Raw genomic sequence first — 19843 nt, forward strand, 5'->3', positions numbered from 1 at the left:
TCTGTTTATTGAGGAACAAATTTTGCACATCACACATTCACTTTGACCTGCTTTTTTTCTCCTTCATTTTTGACCCAGCTGTTAAAAAAACGGGGGGGGGGGGGGAAATACAATCAAACCTACATAAATATAATAAACAACATATTCCACATCAATCACTTTATGCCATTGTTATTTGGGACATGTAACTCATTCCTCAACTAGACCTCTACCAAAGATTTCGATTTTAAAAACTTATTCCAATACGTCTGTGATTTACGAAAAGACATTGTAGCACCGGTTAATCATTTTTCAATTGACGTTTTAAGCTGCAATTGTAGTCGCCTGAATATTCAACAAAACTGAAATGCAAAAGCTGAATATCTTTCCCCTTTCCATCACTCATTTGACATGAAGTCTAGTTAACCTTTCTTTCCCTTTACTGAGATTCAATGTGTCGGGTTGAAGTTCAACTCCTCCTTCATATAACAAAAGCAGTACAGTATGTGCACTGGTGTTTGAGCAAATGCAAATGTTTTGTGATATTCTACACCAGTATATCATTGCATGTTTTTCCTTAACATTCATTCAACTTTATAATACTTAAAAAAAACTGCAAACTCAACACTTCATTTACAAAGTAACATTAACTAGCATAATCACAGCTGATATACGCAAAAGAAAAAAGCTTACGAGGGAATACAGATAAAGCCCTATGAAATACATGACAGTAGTCCTTCCTCTACTGAACGCAAACGCCTGCTGGAAATGCTAACGAGTTTTAATTCTACTTCCTTTTTTAAACATTGCAAACCATCCAAACAAAGTCGGGTTCACTGTAATTCTAATGTCTTCTAGGTCAGTTTCTCTAAACACATCTAAACGAACAGAACGCTACACTAAATGCCCTAATATTTGAACGGGCTTTGCTTTCTTCAGAGGTGGACTACTGATCTTCAGTCGCTCAGCAGGAGTAAATCGTGAAGGGTAAGGCATGAGTTCAGTGTTTTACGTTTCTTTTCCTGACTAATCACCTTACTTCTACATGGTTGATTTTATCCTGGCGGTCCCTCTTACATGCTCTTTATATCTAACTAAGAGAGGTGATGTTGGAGCGGCCACCAGGGGGCACAACGATGCGTCGTCCCGCTGGTCTGATGGGGGCTTCTTCAGGACCTGTGACGGGACACACACACACACACACAGAGAGAGAGAGAGAGGGTTACATGAGGTCACGGGTCGTTCTCTACCACACTTCCCCACACTGATGGCGCTTGTGTTCAAGTTGCAGCGTGGACCAACAGCTGCTCGGTTTGGATTTAAAGTGCCTTCTGTGTGAGCCACGAGACTTTTTTTTATGTGCCATACGTTATTAAATTGGGAATTGATATGCTTATGAATGTAACTCTGGTAGAGTTACTTAGTTTCGGTGGACCTCCTTTACACATTTTAAATACACACACACACAAAAACATTGGACCAACAAAACAAAACAAAAAATTCTCAAATTATATTTATGGTTTGATTCAAATCTTAAATTCTGACCATACTCAATCAATATATTTTCTTTAGACATAAGCCAAAATGTTACTAAAATGTAGGACAATATAATATTTTTGGGGCTTTTTACAACTTAATTTCACCATAAACAAAAGCTAAATTAGCTATAATTAGCTCGTCTCAAAACATTTGATTTTAGAATTGCTTTTAGTTGATTATTCATTTTACCTGTTTTATTTGTGTATTGAAGTGTGTACTTGTTTTTATGTTTGCCTGTAAAGCGCTTTGAGAAAGCAACTTTTAAAGGCGCTACATAAAATAAATGTATTTACTTAAATTTTACTTAAGATAAAACTAAAAACATTTCTTTAGTGTACTTACTAAAATTAGAGAGAACTTTAAAAAGACCTTAAAGTTTATTTGTGATGTCTTTTTTAAATTGCACATGTTCTGAAAAAAATTAAGAATGGATAAAACCCACAATAATTCAGAAAAAAGTTTAATACAATTTAGTTGAAAAAAAAAATTCTAACTATATGGTTTCTTTTTTTTTAATTCAACAGGGAGTGTTATTTAGGGAAGCTTGTTTCTGCCACTGAATATAAAAAAAGGTAATTGCGACTTTTTATCTCACAATTCTGAGTTTATATTTCGCAATCTTGAGAGAAAAAAAGTCAAAATTGTGAGATAAAAAGTCGCAATTATCTGAAAAAACAGGATTAAAAATTACTTTGATTATTTGGCAGACAAAAGTGTTTAAAATATTTTCTAATATTTCAACAAAACTGCAATAAAATAAATTATGTCAAACTACTTTTCTTTTCAAGAGAACGATGATTCCTTCATTATGAGGCAGTTGCTCCACTATGACGTGTTCTACTTTATGCTTTAAAATATGTCAAAAATTAGCTTGAATTCAGAAAGTAAACCATGGTGTATTCCAGTCACTGTACATATGAATTGCATTTTTGTGTGTTTTTGAATAAATGCATAGATAAGTCACTGACTCCTTAACTAGCACATATCATTGCATATATTTAGACTTTGTATGGATTACTGCTGGGTTCTGCGACTGTTTTATCCCACTATAATTCAATAATTATGCCAATTTGATGTTTGCGCCTGCACTGTTGTATGAATACGAGACATCGTTTCCCAGGGTTACCGGATAGCGTGAAGCCGGACTGATGGAGGTTCCTTAGAGGGGCTTTGGTGGGTGAGGACCGGGTGGAGGCGGACGGTGTTCCTCCCCTCGACATGGCTGTAAACTCAGACACGGGGCCGTCATACATGCCCCTGGGGACCGCCTTCAGCGTGGCCATCTGTACGACACACAAAACACTTCAGGTTTACACAGGATTGTGTAGCATATCGTTTAAAGAGAGAGAGAGAGAGAGAGAGAGAGAGAGAGAGAGAGAGAGAGAGAGAGAGAGAGAGAGAGAGAGAGAGAGAGAGAGAGAGAGAGAGAGAGAGAGAGAGAGAGAGAGAGAGAGAGAGAGAGAGACAGTTTGGGTGTTGGCAATTACATCCCATAGAGGCATCTATCCTCATGTGGGCCGTTTTCGGGAATTCACGTAAATTGTAAATTTCATGTTCTCTTGGAAATTGGTTCCAGATTTCGCTGACAGATTGTTGAGAAGGTTAATCATGTTGCATTATTTCTACAATGTAAACAAGATATTTTTGAGATTTGCTGGCTAGTTTGTTTGGGGGGAAAATGCTGGGAGGAGAAAAAAGTAAAGAGTCCAAAAATTTTAATATATATTTTTAAGATCTCACAAGCAAAGCAGTTTTCATTAAAGAGACAGTCCACCCAAAATTAAAATTCATGGATTAAAGTTAATAATTTACTCACCCAAATGAAGATATTTTTTATAAATTTCTTAATGATCAGGCTAAAGTAAACCTCATGCATCAAACAAGCATGAGCATCAATTGACCATATTTGATGAGCTTTATGTGTGTTGATTTAATACATGTATGTGTCGACCGTGTCTCTTCAGAAGACTTGAATTAAACCACTCAATTCATTTTGATTACTTTTACAAGCGGTTTTGGTTGAATGGACTTTCAATGGATGGACAGAAATCCCTCAGATTTCATAAAAAATATCTTGTTTATATATTGTATTTCGAAGATTAGCCAAAGTCTTATAGGTGAGTGAAAGATGACAGAATTTGGTTACACTTTATTTTCGATGGTCCACTTCAGACATTCTACCGACTATCCGTAACTTTGCAACTACATGTCAACTTATTCTACAAACCCGAGCCTACCAATACTCTAACGAGAGTTAGTTAGTAGAACGTCTAAAGTGGACCATCCAAATAAATTGTAACCCAGAATTTTCATTTTTGGGGTAACTATCCCTTTAAGTGTAGCATTTTCATTTTGTACCATGTGATCACTTTGATGTGGCCTCTTTTTTAAACCTTCTGTCTGCTTTTGTCATGATGGTGGAGTGTATTTTTTCAATATTTTGTCTATATTTAATAGACTCAATTTTTAAACCTACGAAAAGACATTAACACCTAGATTTGCCTTTCCAATAGGAAACGATGATAAACTGCAAAAAAAAGTGTAGAAGAAAAAGGGTAATAAAATGAAAAGGAATTTCAGTCCTGTCACACGTGTGTTCAGACCATCAGGACCTGTGCTCTTCCCAGCGTGAGCTCTACCTGTTTCCTGGCTTTGACACGTTTGTAAGCGAAGTCCGGAAACGGGGTGCAGGGAATAAAGCGTCCGGCGCCGGAGGTCGCGTGCAGGTTCCCGTCCTCCAGAACAATCTTCCCCTGGCAGACGACCAGCAGGGGCGCACCTCTCAGCTCCATGCCCTCGAACACATTATACTCCGCTGCCTAGAACAACACAAGAACATCACGGGCATTAAACAACACTTGTGGAACGAAAACGACCACGGAAGAGGACAGTAACAGGGTCGGCCCAGATCCGGCCCACATCTGGCACATGGATTCAACGATGTGGGCCGGATCTATGTTACTGTCTGGGTGGCCGTTTTTTGTTTCATAATGGACATTTGTATACTAAATCACATATTGGCTTTTTATAGGATTAACTGAATTGAAGAAATAATCAACAGATTGAAGTGAAGAGATGAAATCATGTTCAAAAATGAGTCAATTTAAAGGAGCTGTATGTAAGATTGTGGCCAAAACTGGTACTGCAATCACTTTCAAAATTCTGTAGAGGATTTTGAAATTCACTTTCAAAATTCAAAATCCCCTCCCCCTCCTCCCTGACTCGAAGTTGCCAGATAGGCTGCATTTTTCTTATCCGACACGTGTGTAGCTGCAGCTGTGGTAACTAGAGCAGAGCTGGCAACCCGGATGCCGCAACACTACTGACTTCGTGATTGGTCGATAGGTGGAGGGAGGAGCATCAGACAAAAACACAGCATGACAACATCAACATCAGTTGAGGGCTGCAACTTCACTTTTTAAATGACAATATCCTGGCCGGACTACTGTTGTCAGTGATATAAGTATTTGAAATGAACATGATTTCTTAATGTCTAGTGACATATCAGGACCATTTTATGATTCATTGAAATAAATTTCTTACATACAGCTCCTTTAACCCCCTGGGGTCGGCTATCGCGCCGGCGCGATTGTCTCGCTTTTTTTCTTATCAGTGTAAAAGAGACTCAAAATACTCGGTTAATTTTGATCTTACATATAAGTGTTGTACATCATTAGATCCTGTTAAGTTTCTATTTTTTTTGTGGATACTCACAATAAAAACAAAGTGTTGTGCTTTTCACCAAATAAAGAAAAACAAACATGATGCGAGTTCTGCGTTCTCTCTGTCAGTGAAGTCCATTCTGAAACGCGTCCTAAGATTAACTGTAACTCCGCGATTACTTGTCACACAGGCACGAGAGGTTTTTCTTTATGAAGCTTAAATTCTCTTCTTTTAAATGAAGTAATTTATATAAAAAACAAATATTCTCAGTTTATGCAATCTGTATGAAAAGAGAGTGCTGTCAGTATTTTTTTCCCCAGCTCATTACACTTCATTACGCGTTAATCTGACACGCCCACGGAGGACGCGCGCTATTCAAACGCAAATGTCGAGGCAAGCCATGACAATGCCCACATCAGCCGTTCCACCGCGGCGGTAAAATGTGTGGTGTATTTGCTGCCTTTTACCGCTAAGAGGCGCTACAATCATAGACTCTGAAAAGTGTTCGTTTATTCCGGTTTATTCTCTCTAATGCGTAATCTGCTGCCGCACCGCGCTGATTCAGAGCGATTGAAAGCTGGTAGCAGAAGAATTCAACAAGTGAAACGTAGTTAAAATAATTCATAATCACAATACTGATATTAGGCTACTGAAATGTAATTGAATAAATAATGAAAACATTTCAACATAAAACATTGCAATAAAAACATTTAGGCTGAATGAGGCTTTACAACTTTAACAGCATACAGAAGACAGCTCAGTGATCAACGCAACGACACGAGCTTCGAGGAGCTTCATTCGACCCGAGATCGAATCTCAATGTAGCATACATGATGTTAACCGATGTTGTCCTACGTTTATATTTTCCCACCTTGATGCTTAAATAGGTAACTGTTTATATCTGTTTACTTATTTAAAGTCAAGAGTTTTGTTTGATTATCATTACAACATAAATTTGCTACATTCCTCCTGTAGAACCGCAGCCGCTGCACAAACGACAAAAACTGATGAAGGAAGATTGTCAGCCGATTGCATCAGAAAATGAAAATGAAGAAGCTCGTCTTTAGTCTGCTAAATTATTGTGTAATGTAAAAGAACACTAAAATTACTTAAGTTTGAAACCAAGTTCGAACATTTCAAGGTTTAAATTGTTTAATGTAAAACAGGGTTGCATCTTGTTTAGAGTTTATTTCTTTTGCGATGCAAAATAAGAAACACTAGGCTAATCTTATTCTTGCGACATTTTAAATTTGTATTGCCAAAGAAATTACAGCTAAATTAAACAATTAAAACAGTAGGCCTACAAAACGAAAATTGTCCAAAGAAACATAATTAAATTAAAAACATGCGTTACTCTTTGCCTCTCTCGCGCTGGATCTCTTTTTAACAAGTTTATTTAGTCTCCCTCGCTGCGCGCGCGGGTCTCTCTCCCGAAATTAAACATTTTAGGGTAAAAACACATCATACAGCTGATAATACTGTATATGTCGCTGCGTGTCAGCCATACAAATCACGAAAAAATTATTTAACCTTTAATTGTTGCTTCAAAGACACAGCATGCCTTGTTGAATTCACCTTACAATAACTTCAATTGAAATTTTGTGTGAAAAAAACTTTAAATAGGCTACAATAAATAAACTACAATATTTATAATTTAATAAGATATGGGGTCTACATTTGGACACAGATTTATCCTTACAATAATTTTGCCTGCTCATCAGGCTGGCTATCCGACACTCTCCATATGAAAGAGGAACATTAACACCTTTGTCCAGCAATGTCCCTCCAACCCCCCACAGGCTATCGGAGTCTGAGGCTGACTTAACACAAAGAGAAGTCGCAATTCACACTTAAATCGCTATTCTAGACAGTGTTGATAATGAAGGAATTAAATGATTTAAGTTACATGTAGCCTAGTGATATTTCTGTCATAAAAGTTTATTACTAAATATTTCATTATTTCAATAATTGATGAAATAAAACTGGTTTGGGGCAGCTTTTTCCAAGCAAAACTAAATATAATCTGAAAAAACGCATGTTAATTTGTTGTCATGAACAAAATGTTAAACTCAATATTAAATTCTACAGGGATCTTTGGATCCTTACAAGGCATGCAATTTGTGAATTAAGTTTTTATTTTATTTTGTATTATTCAAATAAATATCGAAACACGGTGCTTCGTGGTAATGCTGCTAAATTAAATAACATTTATAGAATAATTATGAACTTAAATGAAACAATATCGCAACATTTCGACAAATACATTATTTGATTTGTTTTTACATTTTAATTCAGGGCGATTTAGCCTACATAGAGCGAGATTTTCACCCTTGTCTTGTCATTTTCTCATTGGGAAGCGCTTACATTGCATGTTTGAGTAGATCCTCTGTAGGCCTATACTGTTTTTGTCGTTAGCCTATATGAATACAAGTTTACAGTTTTGAACGATGTAAGCCTACTCTTATCTATATGACCAAAAAATTACGGGGGGGATTAAAATAATTCAGCAGAAGCAGGGATGTTTAGACCAGAAGGAAATCCTAGTCCCCCCTGGCAAATCACACTTTACTTAAAACCATGTTTTTAAAAACTCTAGGTTGTAGGGAACAGACCTCTCTGCCATGTGCGCGCACGGTTTGGAGCACAATATCTGTCTCGCATGCACGCTCGCTCTAGATAGATTACGGGATATTTTAACTAATTTGCGGTATAACTAGTCGATCACGAGTGGCTCAACAGGTAGATCTATAGGTAAACTATATCTTTTAGGAATTTGACCGACCGGGTTGACACTTCAGCGTGAGAAATCGGGGGTGTGGCGTGAGAGCGTGAGATTTGGGTCAATTGCGTGAGAGTTGGCAGCCCTGAAAAAAAAAATATATATATATATATAGTATATATATAGTATATATATATATATATATATATAGGCTATATATAATTAATTTTTTTACATAACTGCTTTTGAAATTACGATTGGTAGCCTATTATTATACAGATGCAAAGTCGTTCTGTTGGATACTATTTTTTTTCCTCAGTGTAAAATGGAAATGCATGATAATTGTATTTTATAAATATAAGCAAAAAAAACTGTATGGTGTAACAGAGTTTTAGAGCTAGACAAATCTAAATAAATATAAAATATACAGCAGACTTTGTTTGTGCGGGATTTGAACCCGTGTCATCTTGATGATGAACCCTAAGTTCTACCGCTCGGCTATGAATTTACTCACTGAGAAATACCCAAACGTCTGTTTCTCACATGAGTGATTTTTTCATTTAGCCTGTGAGTGTAGGCCTATACTTTAGCCTTTTACAGTTTTAAAAGATTATATCTTATCTGTATGACCAACAATTACGGAGTAGGCTATAAATGTTTGTTGTAGGCTTATTTGGAAATTACCATAACTTGTAGTATTTCATCCTTAGGCTACTGTTAATAGACATTAGCCCCACTTACGTTTTGCTAAATGTCCCTTTGCGCCACCTGGCGGTCGTTTCGCGAACGACTTTGAAATGCGACTGGTTTATTTTGACCGCGGTGGATGGCTAAAAATGGTATGTGGATGGCTAAAAGGTGTGACTAAAAATGTGCTTTTGGCTTTCATTTATATTTTGATTGTTTGTATATATATACACACTACCGTTCAAAAGTTTGGGGTCGGTACGATTTTAAATACTTTTAAAAGAATTCTCTTCTGCTAACCATGGCTGCGCTTATTTGATTAAAAATACAACAAAAATCAGTTATAGTATTAAATATTATTCCAGTGTAAATCAGCTGTTTTCTGTGTGAATATACAGTAAAGTGTAATTTATTCCTGTGATCAAAGCTGAATTTTCAGCATCACCAGTGTCAGGGTCTTCAGTGTCAAATGATCCTTCACAAATCAGTATAATATGAGGATTTGATGCTCAAGAAACATTTATTATTATTATCAATGTTGAAAGTTGTTGGTCTGTGGTCTGTTGGTTCTTTGATTAATAGGGTTAGGGTTAGAATCTTTTGTAACATTATAAATGTCTTTACTGTCACTTTCGATCAAATTAATTATTCCTTGATAAATAAAAGTATTGATTTCTTTCCTCCAAAAAATAAAAATAAAATTCTCACTGACCCCAAACTTTTGAACGGTAGTGTATATATATATATATATATATATATATATATATATATATATATATGTGTGTGTGTGTGTGTGTGTGTGTATACATATTTATTTATTTATTTATATATATATATTGTCCTTGCATTCTTTCTTGTGTGACACCACTGAATGAAAGGCTCATTAGTATGCAGTCTGCTCAGGTGAGAACTGCCTAATTATTCATGAGGGGGTTGGGCCGTTCCGCCCATCCGCATATTGCCTTTGCAAACAAAAAAATGTTTTTCACAATTTAAAACAATCTATTGTTTTATGTGAATGATGAGGCAGAATGATTTTCAGATCAATTCGAAGCAAAAACTCTAGGCGACAACATCCACTAGTCAAAAGTCTTGTGGACAGATATTTAGTATGTTATTTGTGGCCTTATATTAGAAACTTTATTTTTTCGTTTTTTCAATAACCACGCATAAACAATATTCTCTCAACAATACAAACATGTATTAACATGTTGTTCACATATTATGGTGGCCCTGTGTGTGCTATATAGAGTGTAATTTAACCTGTGCCATTAATATGTTTATAAGCAACTGAAAAAAGCAGAAATGTCAGAGCATGCCAAAACATCTCAAGGACCCTGAAAACACCTCAGACCCCAGAGGGTTAAAGGTCTATTTAAACTGAAGATATTAAATGGATACAAAAAGGACTCAAGGTGATGGTATTGTATATAGGTTCCTTGGTCTACATATTTAGTTTAGTATGGAGGTGTTATTATTTGATTTGCTATAGATAGATGGAAATGAATAAGCATCAATTTGTTTTGTATTTAATTAAAAGACAAAGATAGAGATAGGGGGTAGGACCTGAAAAGTTTGTTATGAACTTCTTCCTACTCCTTTTTGAACATGGGAAACTCTAATTTGAATTACTTTCAATAATTTTGGAAGATTGTGCTGAGAAGTACATGATTTTATGTAACCGTTATTATAATTTTATATATGTATGCATTTCTGTGTATATATATATATATATATATATATATATTTATTTATTTATTTTTCTTAAAGATTAACAGTCTTTACCATTCAAACCTTTGTTTTTGAAAGAAGTCTCTTCGGCTGCATTTATTTGATCAAAAATACGGTAAAATCAGTAATATTATGAAATATTATTACAAATTAAAATAACTGGTTTCCATTTGAATATATTTTAAAGTGTAATTTATTCCTGTGATCAAAGCTGTATTTTCAGCATCATTACTCAAGTCTTCAGTGTCAGATGACCCTTCAGAAATCACTCTGATATGATGATTTGCTGCTCAAGAAACATGTATTATTATCAATGTTGTAAACAGTAGTGCTGCTTAATACTGTTTTTCCAGGACTCTTGGATGAATAGAAGGTTTAGCAGCTGTGCTGTACAACACACACAGAGACACCGACAGCCGTTTCGAGTTTGAGCTTCTGCAAAGATATTCCACACTAATGAAGATCATGTGTACGAGAGTAAGATCTGGCCTCCTGTCCTTCATTCACTCTCTCATTCTCTTCTCCAAACAGCTGGATACAGGAATGACAAAAACATCCTTCTCTTTTGACTCGCCTTGTTCTCACACTTCTATTATCGCTTCTTTCTAGTTTACTACTCCCCTATTTTCTGATTTCTTGTTCTCCAGCGGACACTTTAAATGTTGGGATGTCCTGCCATGATCCAAGCTCTTTGCATTTGGCAATCGTCCATTCTTTGTGTGCAAAAGCAGGAAATGACACGCACGCCGCTTCTGCCAAGAATGCTGGCACGGGCTTCGTCTTCTGTAGAATAGCACAAACGCTAGACTTTCGGGCAGGTGATGAAGTCATGTTCGCAGAGCATGGAAACCAGAGCCACGGGATAAACAACCAATAAACATCAGCCATTTTGTCCATTTGTGCTGTTTGGACACGTAATGGTCTCTAGAGAGGTGGCTGAAAGGAAATGAAAATGTGATGTCATTTTGGAAACTCCTGAGTTGTGCTGAATCTTTCCCCCGGAGCACTGCTGGTTTCCAAACATCTACATAACAGCTCTTGTAATATCTGCTCCGGAAATTCCCGTTCCCGAATCTAAAACCTGATAGTAGCTCTTGAGTCAGTAGTTTGATGCTCTTGTGCTGATGTTGGGAATGTTTTGGCCTGGAAGAGGAGAGAGAAGGAATGGCGTCCGGGCGTCTGAAGAGTCTCACGGCTTGGTGAAAGAGGTCAGAAAGGTCTCACAACTGCAGGAAATTCTGTATAAGTGGTACAGGCAATGGTAATGACTTGACCGTGGATGAACGTCACACTAAAGATGAAAGTATGCATCAGCTGTCTTGCAAATTCCATCAACAGGACTGTTCGCTTCCAGCGTTGGTGTCAAATTCAGCTCCTGTAGAGTTTAGCTCCAAACACGGCTTGGCATCCGCTTTTTTGCTCACCAGTTACTGTGACTAGTGGTTTTCCAAAGTTACAGATATTTTTTATATTATCTCATAAATTGGCAGCAGGTTTATTAGGCTGCTGTCACTTTAAGACCTGACGCACGGCTCCATTATACTGTCACACATGCGTTTCTTTCTCAACAGACCGAAGCGCCCGCGCCCTCAGATCACTTGGACGTGGCTGTGGTTACAAGAGGTAAAAACGATATAAATACTGTTCGTTTTCTCACACAAACCGCTCGTTTCGTGTCTTAGGCCATCAATGTGTACTTACATTTACGAGTCATTAAATCATGTTTAATTTGGACTTCTCTGTGCATGCTCTTTGAGGTGGTGACCATAGACCTGCATTATATGACTGACAGACAAGAACGGTTTGACCTAAAAATATTAAAATTGAAAATACTGCGGAAACAAAGACATCTACATCTTGGATGCCCTTGAGGTAAGCTAAAACATACCAAAAATTAATTTCAAAGTGAACTATCCCTTTAAACATAACTGACTGTTTACGCGAATACTTGCCAAGACCGGCATTTTTACATTATTTTGTGTGTATTTGACTGTTTAAGCGCAATAAGCAGAGAAAAATAACTCAAATTAGTTCTGAGAGGCGGCTTTATGTGCGCACTTTGGGTTTTGTAAAATGATGCGCAAGCCTGGTTGGACTGTTTCATTTAACAACTACTCAAAGAAGAGGATAGAAAACAGCACTGAAATCAACAGAAGTTAGTTTAAGAAAAAATTGTATGCCCTTCACTCGGATGTGCGTCATTGCTTATGTTGCATTACAGGCTGAACCCTTGAAATGTGTTTAAATGGAAAGCACTATGCTCTTGATCACATGGAATCCGTAATGGATCTGATTTATTATTTACAGTTCGTTTCCCTTATGAATTTGTTTACACGCCATTCTATAGACTTGTATGTATGCTTGGGCTGTTGGAGAAAATATCAAAAATTACACCAACAAAAATTATAACAAACTATAGCTGTGTAAAAAAAAAAAAAAAGCTTAGTGTAGCTACAAGTATTATTAAGGACTTCAGATAGGCTTTGTTATTATGTGGTCAAATGTCAAAATAACTCCAATATACACTAGAGGTGTGTGGGGGCAAATTAAGCGTGATCTGCTGTGACATCACAATCGTGTTGCATTGTGGTCTATGAATCAGACTGAAGTGTACATATTGAGTAGACTCGGTCCCTCGGTCAAAATCGAAAGGTCGAGTGTCTGTCCAAATAAACTTCCCTCGCCCACTTTAAGAAGTTCAACACACTTCAAAATGGCAGCAGGGATTCCCCAGAGGGAGAGTGCTTAGGGAGTGTGGAAACAACAAGACAGATATGCGAGGAGGTCAGAGGGTACCTTCTGTATGAAAATGACAGAAGTGAAAAACACATTAGTAGAAGCTTAGAGTGGAGTACATGTATGGCTAGCGAGACATATGCCCCGTTTACACGAAGGGAAGACGCACATATTTCCCTGCGGTTTGGCCTCTCATTTACACGAAAACCCTGTTTTTATCACAGAAAACGATTATTTCTAAAAAGTGGAGATTTCTGATAACGCCGGTTATGTGTTGCCGTGTCGACTGGGAGAAACAGGGTTTTAGGTTCTCAAACGTCACATTATGCGCCAGAAAATGCTTCACGTCATGCGAGCGCCCAGTTTGGCAGAGTTATGATGGCGCTCGACGGCGGATGTAAATGACAACTCTTTTGAAAACAATGTTGTGTGTACGATGTTATTATTGAAAATGGATATTCGTTTCTCTAAATACCCGGCTATGTGTAAATGTGGCCATAGTGGCAGACGGAAAAACAAAGAATATCCCAGGCTAAAAGGTCCAAGATGGCGGATTTTGCTCGATGACGGGGGTTTTTCTCTCCAGAAAATAAAATCGTGGAAAAAATTAGATGTGTTCTAGAGGTTAATGCCTCGTATAATGTTAAGGTATACTTTATTGCATCATTATATACTTTTTAAATAGCATCCGAGGATTTTCCTTTGAATCTCAGTGGTATTCCATGAATGTATAATTTGTGGTTTGAGCCAAACCACTCCTGTACAGAACATATTTAAAGCTGCTCAGGTTTTGATATTCAGCTCTGCTTACACAGCAACTGTGTGCGTGGTCTAGAGTTCACTGTGTTTGACTGACCACCAGCAGCTTAAATGAGCTTTTACATGTGTTATACAAGTGTGCTTGATTGCACTTATACTGTACTTTGAATCTTATATTTATATTATATTTAAAAAATACTTGCAGATAATATAATATTAATGAAATAAAAGGTGACTTAAGAGCACTTAAAGAGAGTACACTTACATGTTTGTGAATACACTTAAGTACACTTTGAAAATTACACTTTAATAAATGTCAAATTAAAAGTTTGGTAGCACTTTATGTTACAGTCCTGTTCCCCATGTACATATTACAGTAATTACAATAACTGGGTAATAATAATCTTTGATTGTACTTCAATGAAGTACACTTATTTTGATGTGCTGACTAACAAATAAAGCACATGTAAAGTACTTGATTATATTTAACTGTAATGTGCTATTTGATATTACATTTAAAGTTCAACTATTTTTAATGTACTAAATTGCAACTTCATCCTTACAACCGTGCAATAAAATATATTTCGAAGACAGTACAAGTACGAGATTACATCTAAAGAAGTAGTCGAAAAGTTAAAAGTTATTTTTTTTAAATAACATAATTAAGTGTCTGAAAGCATTCAGTTTCAGATTTAAGTATATTATTTTTGTAATAAAGTAAGCTGAGTGTAATTCTTTTTCATTTACAGTATCTAAAGAACATGTGTGTGGTGGAGTGTCTGTACTACAGTATGCTGGGGTGTATTGGGTGGTTACCAGGGTGTTGCTATGGTGTTGTTAACTCAAAGTGTCTATGTTAATTGTGTTTTCTAAATTTGTCACCCCTTCAGTATAAATCTGAGGGCTTTTTTAATGTGTTTTATTATCCACCATGCAAAAAATAATTTGCAAATCGATAAATAAAATTGTAATATGTAATTGATTAGAAAAGTCATGATAAACTTCAAGAAGCTGCATGATTCTAGATATTTATGTCTGTGAGTTAATGTTTGGTTCTGGCTATGTACAATATTACGAGTGATGCTTGCGATTCTTCTCTCTTACCTAATGCAGCAATACTCCTAATACATGTCTGCTGACACTTAATAAGGAAACAAAAGGAAATCCAAGCTCAACTGAAGGTCTGATTGTCAGATATCTCCTGTTTTTGTGGCCTGTTTCTATCCAGCGGTTTTATTTGATGAGGGAAAGCATACCGGCTTCCTGTATTAACACAGTTTGATTAGTTAGAATCGAGTATTTCCGCTCAGAGGAACTGGAAGGTCAGTGAAAGCCAGCCAATTCAGTTCTCTCTCTATGTTTAGACTTTCCCTTTGAGATGTCTGGATTTTTCTACAGAGCACCTACAGAGTGATGTGTTTTAGCAGTGATGGTCCGGATGGCGTCTGTGTCCCAGATAACCAGATCGCTGTCTGAGCCCACGGCTATCCGACCCTTGCGTGGATACAGGTTCAGGATCTTGGCGGCATTGGTGCTTGTCACAGCGACAAACATGTTCTCATCCATTTTACCAGTGACCTGGGCAGAGGAATGACAAACACAACTGAGAATGAAACGCAACGCTTGGTTAACAGTAGTGGTGCGAATACATTTTTTATTATTTAATGTATCGAGTAAATATGTAGATATACATCCTTCCCTCGGGTCATTTTGACCCGAAACTCTTAAAATTAAAAAAATTGAGTGTTCATCAGAGGGGTCCAAGACCCTAGGACTTTTGTCGCACTTGAACCACGAATACCCCAAAAAATGTAATGGATTAGAGGAGTTTTGTGGTTGAAATTTAAAAAAATTTAACAAATCCTTCCCTCGCGGGTCAATTTGACCCCCATAGGAATGAATGGAAAGCGAAGAATGCTTCAGTACTCATAGAAAAACCTAAAAATGCTCACAATTCAAACAATTTTTTTTTAAAAACTTTACCAAAAAATGATTTTATAATGTCTACATGTGTCTCTGAATGCATCTGAAATGAACTGACTTTAGGAGCCAGAAGGAAACAGCTCGTTTGCTCCATATACAGAGCTATATAGAGTCATGAAATATCATGTTATATTATTCAGCAAAGTCACCCAATGTAAGATATTTTGAGCTGAATTTAAAGGGTTATGCATGAAATTGTGAGTTAAAGAATTAAATTAAATCAAATTAAAGTTGAAACAATGTGAGGAATGTGCTTGAATTACTATTTATTTATTTTGTATTGATCAAATCTAGTAATTTAAAGGTAAATAAAATAAAAAATAACAACAAATAATCTCCAAAAAAATAGAAAAAATATATATAATAAATAATAAAATAAGCTTTCTGGACAAAACAAATGTAAGTATAATTTTAGGTCTTCGGGTCATTTTGACCCGCGAGGGAAAGATATGTTACAAAGTGCGCGGGAAGGATGAAGGTAAAATTTTCTGGATCTGAGGATCTTAACACCTTTCGGTAAAATAAACTGATGTCAGAATTTAATAAAGGCTTTGAATGCCGCACATCCAGATATAATTTTGAACTGAGTCTACAGTATCAACTATGATCCTCACCACAGCCTTGTCCCAGATGACTGACATCCTCTCCTCGACTCCATTCACTCCTTCAGGAATCTGAGTGAAGTCATCTTTCCCTATGGCCTTCTGAGCCACGGTAAAAGTGCAGTGAGCACTACCCGTCACCGACAGATCCCCACTGCCAGAGACAGACACATCACAACACTTCAGTGACTAGACTATGTGTATGTAACAGCCAAAAACAACATGTTTAATTCATATCAACCAGTGTGAGAAGTAAGTGCACTTAATTGTACTGAACGTACACTTGTAGTGTACTTCAAATTTCACTTTTGAATAAGATAAAATAATATTAATGCCATGAAAGGCCACTTAAGTGCCCTTGAAGAGCGTATACTGTTTCTTAAAAGTGCACTTTAAAAAGTTTGCTTTGTAATGTCAAATAAATGTTTTACATTAAATTACATTTTAAATCATTGTTTTATTAATATTTTGGCATGCTTTAAAGAAGTACACTTATTTTGATGAGTTGACTTACATGCTAAAGCACATATAAAGTACTTGACTATAATTTGAACTGTAGTGTGTTATTTGATATTAAATTTAAAGTTAATATAATTTAAATGTAGATATCTTTTAGTTTGCCATAAATCAGTACATTCAGCAGTAACTTTAACCATATTTCAAAGACAATAGAAGTAATTATGAAATTACATATAGATGTTCTTAAGTCCTACTTAAGTGGGTCGAAAATAGTATTCTTAACGATTTGCATTTAATATAAATTTAAACTATAATACATTTCAATCTAATTGTAAATAAAATGCAATTGAGTGTCCGAAAACATTACATTCTCATCTCACTTAATTAAATTCTAAGTATATAATTTCCATAAGTACCCTTTTTAAATGTATGCTAAAGTGTGTTCTTTATTACAAGGGAAGTCAAATGAATTTGCAATGGCTTCAAAGCAAGGTAAAGTAAAAATCAGTGAGAGCATCACCAAATTCAGTTTAAGTAATTAGTAGTGTCAAGTACATATGAAATTGAGCCTATATATATACATATGTATATATATATATATGAAAATGGTATGACCCATTTAGTTTGACCAGCAGTTTGTTGAGGTTTGTGCTACTGGATAAAAAGAAAAACTCATGCGGTATCACATGAGCTAGAGTATTTCTGTTCCTAATATCTGCAGTTATGAACAAATAGTGAGTGCATTATTCAATGACACCTTGGATGGATGGCCAGTCCATCACATTGAGTTATTTGACAATAAACTTCAAACGTATCGACTTTCATACTTATTTTAGTCAATAGTTTTAATCAGGGGTATCCAAACTCTGTCCCAGTACACTGCCCTGCAGAATTTAGCTCCAACTTGCCTCGACAAACTAGCCGAGTATTATCTTGATTATCTGGATCAGGTGTGTTTAACTGAAGCTGAACTCTGCAGAACAGTGACCCTCCAGGAGCAGGACTGGACACCATTGGTTTAGATGAACAGACCCACCAGTTAAGAATTAACTGACAGATCTATATCCCAAAATATCTTAACATATATTTAGGATATACTTGTGCTTACCTGGACAACAGGGTGTTCAGGTAGTCTGGAGTGGTTGGGTCTGGACTGAGGGGTGGTGATGTCACAAAAGAAGCAGCCTTAGCCCAGTTCTTGCTCCAATAATGAGTCCCGTCAGTTCCCAAACTGGCCGTGATTGGCTCCCCAAACACCACGTTACCTAGAAATAAACAGCTTTTGTCTCATTATCTAGCTCGTCTCCAAAGTTGACCAACAAGGATTCCTACTGGCAAGAATACAGTGTCTTGTCAGCTGAAAGCATCTGCTCAGCAGTAAAGTTTAAACAGGAAATAAACACGTAAGCAACCCATTAAACAACAGCTACCAAGGCTTAAATGTCTATTATTGCAGGGACATCTGGAAAACACTGCTGCAGTGATCAACAAGAGCTCACTAGAAGAGCTGAGGCTTGCTGGATGCAGCTTTCCATCCATGGGAATGGCAGATGAGCTCATCAATATTGCGTTTGCAGCTTGGTGGTTATTAGGACGATGCTAAGTGGTTGCTTACTGCCCCAAAAGAGCCCAACTCCACGTCTCTATGATATTCTGGCCTCTAGATATGGCTTGGATCCCTCCCTCCTTCAATGCAAAGGTTTTTTTTTTTTCTGGCCGCCAGTCAAAAATCATACGTACAGATGTTTAGAGAAGTAAAAGCACACCTCTCTTCAATAAGCCAGATGATCTGAGCACAAATAGTGTGGGATGAGTTATTTGCCTTTAAGTTGAATTCTTAGAGTAAGTAGGGCTTCGTTCAAATCCCTAAACCTATAAATGAGCAATTTTAACCGAGTTCATGGCAAACGCCACTAATAAAATGCATCTAAGACCTTTGCAAATCTCATTAAAAGCATCCAGAGGATAAAACTGCCTTATAAAGCTCCACTGACAAAACCTTTAGTCTCCATTCAGGACAGTCAGAAAGAATAAAGGGGTACAGTCTATGTCATAGGTTTGCATCCCTTTTGAAGACAGTGATTAACTACCCAATTTAACACTTGAACAGTGATGAATACTGCAAGAGAGATCATTTTACAACACTTTTGGGAACGCTCTCTACCATTTCAGTGACCTAAAACTGCTGCCATAGAAATGAACTACACTCTTTATTCCCGGTAGTGCGGCAAAGCTAAGGGATAGAGTACAGTCAGCAGATTGTTATGCTAAAGAAACCTCTTCAGGGTGATCGAAAACCCCACTGCGAAATGATCCCGCTTTTATTCGCGGCTACTAGCCACATACATACATAATTGAACACAAAATATTATTAATTTGAAATATTATATTGCCTCAAGAGGTCTCACAGTACCCGCTTGAGCGGTCTGATATCAGTTGTAATGGCTGTGGTTGTGGAATAACAGAGCACTAGATTGTGTGATTGAAGAATCTGAATTGATTTTTGCAGGGAGCTGCGTAAAAATATAAATGAATGATGCATGGTTCTGCATTAAGCATGGACAAGTTTGTGAACGGACTGCCGGCGCCAGGTAAACGTAAAGCAGATGATGAATCTACTTCAAATGTCACAACTACCAAAACAACAAGTCTACACCAGATGGGAGTGGTGCGACGTGACGGGACAAAAGCAAGTAGAACCATTATAATGAGTGATGCTGTCTACACTGGATGTGGTGCAGCGACAGTACACTGAAGACCAGCCAGGACATGTCTTGCCTACTGATTCACCAGAATAACGGTGAGTGATGAAGAGAGACCGCGGTGTGTTGTGTGCCTCAAAACACTAGCTTCTGACAGTCTGAACCCGAACAAGTCAAGACGCCACTTAGGGGCTGTTTACACCTGGCCACTTCATGCATTTTCTGTGATGGGATAGCTATCTGATTGTGAAAAGACCAGGTGTAAATGCCCTCCGAAACGCATT

At 36.9% G+C, this 19843-nt stretch overlaps 1 protein-coding gene across 1 annotated transcript in view; it reads right to left on the reverse strand.

Annotated features, from left to right (window-relative positions):
• Positions 1-789: 789 nt before the first annotated feature.
• Positions 790-19843, reverse strand: part of dpysl3 (dihydropyrimidinase like 3) — a 50154-nt gene continuing 31100 nt past the window's right edge. The window contains exons 9-14 of the mRNA XM_056241653.1: positions 17966-18122; positions 16411-16552; positions 15221-15391; positions 4158-4337; positions 2645-2801; positions 790-1155 (exon numbers count right to left, since the gene is read on the reverse strand). Of these exons, the coding sequence (XP_056097628.1) occupies positions 1070-1155; positions 2645-2801; positions 4158-4337; positions 15221-15391; positions 16411-16552; positions 17966-18122 (893 nt within the window). The 3' untranslated portion in view covers positions 790-1069. The remainder of the gene's footprint in view (positions 1156-2644; positions 2802-4157; positions 4338-15220; positions 15392-16410; positions 16553-17965; positions 18123-19843) is intronic.

Source organism: Rhinichthys klamathensis, unplaced genomic scaffold, assembly GCF_029890125.1.
Source record: "Rhinichthys klamathensis goyatoka isolate OS25496 unplaced genomic scaffold, OSU_Roscu_1.1 h1tg000658l_1, whole genome shotgun sequence".
Lineage (NCBI taxonomy): Eukaryota > Metazoa > Chordata > Actinopteri > Cypriniformes > Leuciscidae > Rhinichthys > Rhinichthys klamathensis.